The sequence below is a fragment of the Nicotiana tomentosiformis genome, chromosome 2 (genome assembly GCF_000390325.3).
Source record: "Nicotiana tomentosiformis chromosome 2, ASM39032v3, whole genome shotgun sequence".
Lineage (NCBI taxonomy): Eukaryota > Viridiplantae > Streptophyta > Magnoliopsida > Solanales > Solanaceae > Nicotiana > Nicotiana tomentosiformis.
The window spans coordinates 51,016,052-51,022,685 of NC_090813.1; the positions used below are offsets into that span (position 1 = coordinate 51,016,052).

Below are 6,634 nucleotides of genomic sequence, written 5' to 3' on the forward strand. Positions count from 1 at the left end.
TGCTAAAATGAAGTATCAGTTTGCAACTCTCAAGCCATGCATGTTTTAAGATCATAATCGAGCCATTCAATGAATCTGCGGACTCGCTCTCTAACTGTAGGAACCAAGATAGGTGCATGACAGGCCAATTCACTGAACCTGATACCATTTTCTGACATTGTCATAGTGCCCTGACGCAATCGTTCTATCATGACCCAATTCCATCATAGGCCGTGATGGTGCCCAACACCATTTTTACGCAAGCCAACACTGATCAAACTAGTGGTTTCTCGTTTAAATAAATTACTAAGTGGATAACATTTCCTCATTTGTAAAATTTTTTTAGAAATTTGCAAATGTGACATAATTAAACGGAAACAAATGAGTACAAATCGTTACCATGTAAACAAATCCAAAATCATAAGTCTACTAGTGTGTGTGCCAAGACCTGATGTCGCAAGTATATGGGCAATCTAGTAGAATATACAAAAGAATGCTAGCCTACTGTCTAAAAGGAAATAGACAGAAAAATAAAGCATAAGAGAGACTCCAGCTGCTGCAGAACGGCTAGGAAGGCAGCTCACCGTGAAGTCTCGAGATGAGGATCAAATCTGCGCACCAGACTAGTAATCATATACACCTGCCTCAGATCCTGTACAATTAAGTACAGAAGTATAGCGTGAATACATAAATAATATATACTCAGTAAGTATCTAGTCTAACCTCGAAGAAGTAGTAACGAGGGGTCGACTCCGACACTTACTAAGGGCCAAAAATATAATAATATAAAATTCTAATTAAGCATGATATATAACAATAAAACTCAGAACAAGAAATAACTGAACAATTCATCACCATATTTAAGAACCCAAATCACTTCCTTCATTTAAAATAAATAATCTTTCAAATAATGAATTTATACCAATTAAAAAAAGGGACTTCCAGTTCAATTATCACGCACAAAATTCCACCAAGGACGTTCGGCCCAATCATACATAAATGTAACTGTGCACTGCCGAGGGTCGAACTGTACAAACCATAGATGCATATATTAACCTGCCGAGGCGAACGACCCGCTCCCATGAGAGTAGTAGAAAGAATTACCCCGCTCGCGGAATATACTTGCGATGCGGTCAAATATAAATTATCAATAAATCATAACCCTTTCTTGATTCTTTTCAAAATAAAGACAATTCAACTTGAAGCTTTTAAATCCTTAAAAAATCCTCGACTTAGTTCCATTTGATACAATTAACAAATATAATCAAATAACGGTGTCCACAAAGCATGGTGTAAACCTAAAACTACCCGGGCATAAACAGGAATAGTAGCTACGTACGGACTCTCGTCACTTCGTGCGTACGTAGCCCCCACAAATAACAACACATATTAATTAAGTTCACCTATGTGGTAAGTTCCCTTTTACAAGGTTAGAAAAGAGACTTACCTCGTCTCAAAGCCTACTTCCCAATTCAAGAATGCACTCAAACCTCCAAATTTGATGCCAAACGACTCGAAACTAGTCAAACATTACATAAATCAATCAATCTATGCTCAAAAGTTCATATTTCCACTATTAGAGTGATTACCCAAACCGAATTGCAAGATTGCTAAAATTCACCCCCGGACCCACATACTCGGATTCCAGAAATATTTGAAGAAAGTTGTTACCCATAACCATAGGAACATAAATATATGGTTTTCACTAAGTTTGATAATCATTTTTGTGGTAAAATCTCATTTTTATTAAACCCTAGGTTTTTCATCTAAACCCATGATTTCTACCAATTTTTATGTTGAAATCTACCCATAATCTATGTATTAAACTCACATTAAGGTAGGAATTACTTACCCTCAATAGCTAGGTTGAAGTCTCCCTTTTTGAAGCTCTAAAATCGCCCAAATGTGTGAAGAATGGGAAAAAAATGCCTAAGTCCCGTATTAAATGAAGTTTACTCCCTCCAGCGATTTCCGAACCTGCGGTCATAGGGCCGCACCTGCGCCCTCGCTTTTGCAGACAAAAGTCCACTTCTGCGGAACTCCCCTGGGCTGGCTGGCATCGCTTCTGTGGACGAGTTTCTGTTTCTGCAGTCCCGGTTCTGCGGAGGATGGGATGCACCTACGAAATCTGGGCTTTCCTTCCTTGGCCGCTTCTGCGAGGCTTGGCTCGCACCTCCGAGCTTGCACCTACGACTGGCCAAGCGCAGGTGTGATTATGACAGACCTGATGCTTCAGTTGTTGCTCTAAATTCTCATTTTGGTCTGAGCCTCGTCCGATTGACACTCGGGGCCCCTGGGGCCCCGCCCGAACATACCAACAAGTTTGGAATCATAAAACGGACTTACTCGAACTCTCGGAACGCTCGAAACAACATCAAAATTAAGAATCGCTCCCCAAAACCAATTGAATCAAACCTAAGAACTTCAAGTTCTTCAATTTACTTCCAATGCGCCGAAACGTACTTAAACTACTCGAAATGACACCAAATTTAGCGTGCAAGTCTTAAATGACATTATGGAACTATTCCCGATCTCGGAATTCCGTTTGGACATTGATATCACCAAAACCCGCTCCCAATCAAATTTAAAGAACTTCTAAAACCTTCAAGAACCAACTTTCACTATTAGGCACCAAAATGCTCCCGGGTCATCCAAAACCCAATCCGAACCTACGCCCAAGTCCAAAATCATCATACGAACCTATTGGAACCGTCAAATTCCGATTCTGTGGTCGTCTACTCAAAATATTGACCGAAGTCAAACTTTGCCTTTTAAGCCAACCTTAAGGAACCAAGTGTTCCGATTTCAACCCGAACCCTTCCAAATCCCGAACTAACCATCCCCGCAAGTTATAAAATAGTAAAAGCATGTACGGGAAGTCTTATTTAGGGGAACGAGGTTCTAGAAATCAAAACGACCGGTCGGGTCATTACATTCTTCACCTCTTAAACAAACGTTCGTCCTCGAACGAGTTTAGATTCATACCTGAGGTGCTGAATAAGTGTGGATATCTGATCCGCATGTCCTTCTCGGATTCTCTGGTTGCCTCATCGACTGGTTGGCCCCTCCACTGAACCTTTACCACGGAAATCCTCTTGGATCTCAACTGGCGATCCTGTTTAGCAACAATGGCAACTAGCTCCTCCTCATAACCCAAGCTCTCATCTAGCTGTATAGTGCTGAAGTCTAACACATGTGACAAGTCGGCGTGATACCTCCGGAGCATAAACACGTGAAAAACCAGATGAACCCCTGATAGGCTGGGTGGTAAAGCAAGCTCATAAGCAACCTCCCCAACCCGCCTTAACACCTCAAATGGGCCTATAAACCTTGGGCTCAACTTGCCCTTATTCCCGAATCTCGTAATGCCTTTCATCGGCAAGAATTTCAAGAGAACCTTCTCGTCTACCGTAAAGGATACATCACGTGCCTTCTGATCCACGTAAATCTTCTGTCTGGACTGTGTTGTGCGAATTCGCTCCTGAATCAACTTTACCTTTTCCAAGGCATCCTTCACCAAATCAGTAACATATAACTGAGCTTCGCCGGGCTCAAACCACCCGATGGGAGAACCACATCGTCGACCATATAAAGCCTCAAATGGAGCCATCTCGATATTGGACTGATAACTGTTGTTGTAAGCAAACTCGGCCAAAGGCAAGAAATGATCCCACTGTACCCCAAAGTCAATCACACATGCTCTGAGCATGTCCTCCAAGATCTGAACTGTCCGATCTGACTGCCCATCGGTCTGTGGATGAAACGCAGTGCTGAGCTCTACACGGGTCCCCAACTCACTCTGTACGGCTCTCCAGAAATGCAAAGTGAACTGAGGTTTTTTGTCTGATATGATGGAAACAGGCACACCGTGCAACCGAACTATCTCCCGAATATAAATCTGGGCCAACCTCTCTGAAGTATAAGTGGTTTCAACTGGAATGAAGTGTGCTGACTTGGTCAACCTATCAACAATGACCCAAACTGCATCAAACTTCCGCAAGGTCCCCGACAACCCAACTACGAAGCCCATAGTAATGCGTTCCCATTTCCACTCTGGTATAGTCATCTGCTGGAGTAAGCCATCTGGCCTCTGGTGCTCACACTTAACCTGCTGGCAATTTAGGCACCTAGCTACATACTCAACTATGCCTTTCTTCATCCGCCGCCACCAATAATGCTGTCTCGGGTCCCGATATATCTTCGTAGCACCTGGATGAATGGAATACCGAGAACTGTGTGCCTCCTCTAGAATCCTCTCCCTCAAGCCATCGACATTAGGAACACATAGACGACCTTGGAGTCGCAGGACACCATCCTCGCCAATAGAAACCTCCTTGGCAACAACCTGTAGTACCGTCTCTCGGAGAACTGCCAAGTGCGGATCATCAAACTATCGAGCCTTGATCTGCTCCAATAGTGAAGACGGGGAAACAACACATGCAAGAACTCGGCTGGGCTCTGAAATATCCAACCTCACAAGTCTGTTAGCCAAGGACTGAATGTCCAAAGCTAGTGGCCTCTCTTCTATTGAAATAAATGCCAAGCTACCCATACTCTCTACCTTCCTTCTCAAGGCATCCGCGACCACGTTCGCCTTTCCCGGATGATATAGAATAGTGATGTCATAGTCTTTCAGTAACGCAATCCATCCGCGCTTCCTTAATTGAGATCCCTTTTCTTGAACAAGTGCTGCAAACTGTGGTGATCAGTGTAAACCTCACAAGGCACCCCATATAGATAATGCCTCCAGATCTTAAGAGCATGAACAATTGCGGCCAACTCAAAATCGTGCACAAGATAATTCTTCTCATGGGGCTTCAGCTAACGTGAAGCATATGCAATAACTCGCCCCTCCTGCATCAATACACAACCCAAGCCAACGCGTGAAGTGTCGTAATACACAGTATACTCCCCGAACCGGAAGGCAACACTAGAACTGGTGCTGTAGTCAAGGCCGTCTTGAGCTTCTGAAAGCTCGCCTCACAATCATCAGACCAACGGTATGGAGCACCCTTTTGGGTCAATCTAGTCAAAGGTGCTGCAATGGATAAAAAGCCCTCCACAAACCGGCGATAATAACCTGCTAACCCCAGGAAACTCCTGATCTCAGCTGCCGAAGTGGGATGAGGCCAATTCTGAATTGCCTCAATCTTCTTAGTGTCCACCTTAATACCCTCTCCCGATACAATATGCCCTAAGAATGCCACAGAATCTAACCAAAACTCACATTTGGAGAACTTAGCATACATCTTCTGTTCCCGCAAAGTCTGGAGCACTACTCTCAAATGTTGCTCATGCTCCCCCAGGCTACGTGAGTAGATAAAGATGTCATCAATGAAGACAATGGCGAACAAATCAATATAAGGCTTGAACAACCTGTTCATCAAATCCATAAATGACACTGGGGCATTGGTCAAGCCAAAGGACATCACTAGAACCTCATAATGACAATATCTAGTTCGGAACATCTGAGTCCCAAATCTTCAACTGGTGATACCCTGACCTCAAGTCGATCTTAGAGAACACCCTAGCACCCTGCAACTAGTCAAACAAATCATTGATTCGCGGCAAAGAGTACTTGTTCTTGATGGTAACTTTGTTCAACTGGCGGTAATCAATGCACAACCGCATAGTTCCATCTTTCTTCTTCACAAATAACACTGGTGCACCCCAAGGTGATACACTTGGTCTGACAAACCCCTTTTTCTAACAACTCTTCAGCCTGCTCCTTCAACTCCTTCAACTCTTTTAGAGCCATACGGTATGGTGGGATAGATATAGGTTGGGTACGCGGAGCCAAGTCAATGCAAAAATCAATATCACGATCTGGTGGCATGCCTGGAAGGTCAGAAGGAAACACATCGATGAACTCCCATACTACTAGCACTGAATCAATCGTCAGAGACTCTGCGGTGGTATCCCGAACATAGGCTAGATAAGCCAAACAACCCTTCTCGACCATATGTCGAGCCTTTAGAAAAGAGATAACCTGACTAGATGTACTGATAGATGAACCCTTCGACTCCAATCTAGGCAGCTCTAGCATTGCTAAGGTAACAGTCTTGGCATGGCAATCAAGGATGGCGTGATATGGGGATAACCAGTTCAAGCCCAGGATAACCTCAAAGTCGGTCATATCAAGTATTAATAGAAGGTTCGCTCTAGTCTCGTAGCCACAGAATGTGACCACACAGGATCGATAGATCCGATCCACAACCACATAATCGCCCACAAGAGTGGACACATAAATAAGAGTACCCAAGGACTCGCGAGGAATATCCAGGAAATGAGAAAACAAAGATGATACATATGAATAGGTAGATCCTAGATCAAATAACACTGAAGCATACCTACCGCAGATAGAAATAATACATGTGATCACGACATTTGTGGCCACTACATCTGGTCTGGCCATAAAAGCATAGAATCTAGCTGGAGCGCCGGTTGGCTGGCCTCTACCTGACTGAACAATAGCTGGCTGACCTCCCCCTGCCTGGCCTCCACCTCTAGGACGGCCCCTACCCGCTTGTCCCCCCACCTCTGGGCGGTCGGATGCTGCAATCAGGGGCGAATGACCCTGCTGTACTGCCTTGCCCCCAAAGTCTGGGACAAAATCTCTTTATGTGACCTGGATCTCCACACTCGTAATAACCTC

General features: G+C 44.1%; 2 protein-coding genes across 2 annotated transcripts; both read right to left on the reverse strand.

Annotated features, from left to right (window-relative positions):
• Window positions 1-602: 602 nt before the first annotated feature.
• On the reverse strand, window positions 603-3,589 carry LOC138904788 (uncharacterized). The gene is made up of 3 exons (XM_070193293.1): window positions 3,221-3,589; window positions 2,965-3,094; window positions 603-631 (listed from the first exon to the last, which is right to left on the reverse strand). The coding sequence occupies exons 1-3, from the start codon at window positions 3,587-3,589 to the stop codon at window positions 603-605; spliced, it is 528 nt and encodes a 175-aa protein (XP_070049394.1).
• A 2,004-nt stretch (window positions 3,590-5,593) lies between these two features.
• LOC138904789 (uncharacterized) lies at window positions 5,594-6,115 on the reverse strand. The gene has a single exon (XM_070193294.1). It carries the CDS (start codon window positions 6,113-6,115, stop codon window positions 5,594-5,596), a length of 522 nt encoding a protein of 173 aa, XP_070049395.1.
• Window positions 6,116-6,634: the final 519 nt, after the last annotated feature.

What these genes read in the sequence shown, in the direction of transcription:
- LOC138904788 (XM_070193293.1), bottom strand. Translation starts at nt 3,589, where the DNA reads ATGGCTCCATTTGAGGCTTTATATGGTCGACGATGTGGTTCTCCCATC. An exon ending in GCCTATCAGGGGTTCATCTG is followed by an intron (nt 3,095 to 3,220) that starts GTTTTTCACGTG and finishes GTTGCTAAACAG; the next exon opens with GATCGCCAGTTGAGATCCAA. An exon ending in ACACTTATTCAGCACCTCAG is followed by an intron (nt 632 to 2,964) that starts GTATGAATCTAA and finishes TTAATTGTACAG; the next exon opens with GATCTGAGGCAGGTGTATAT.
- LOC138904789 (XM_070193294.1), bottom strand. Translation starts at nt 6,115, where the DNA reads ATGACCGACTTTGAGGTTATCCTGGGCTTGAACTGGTTATCCCCATAT.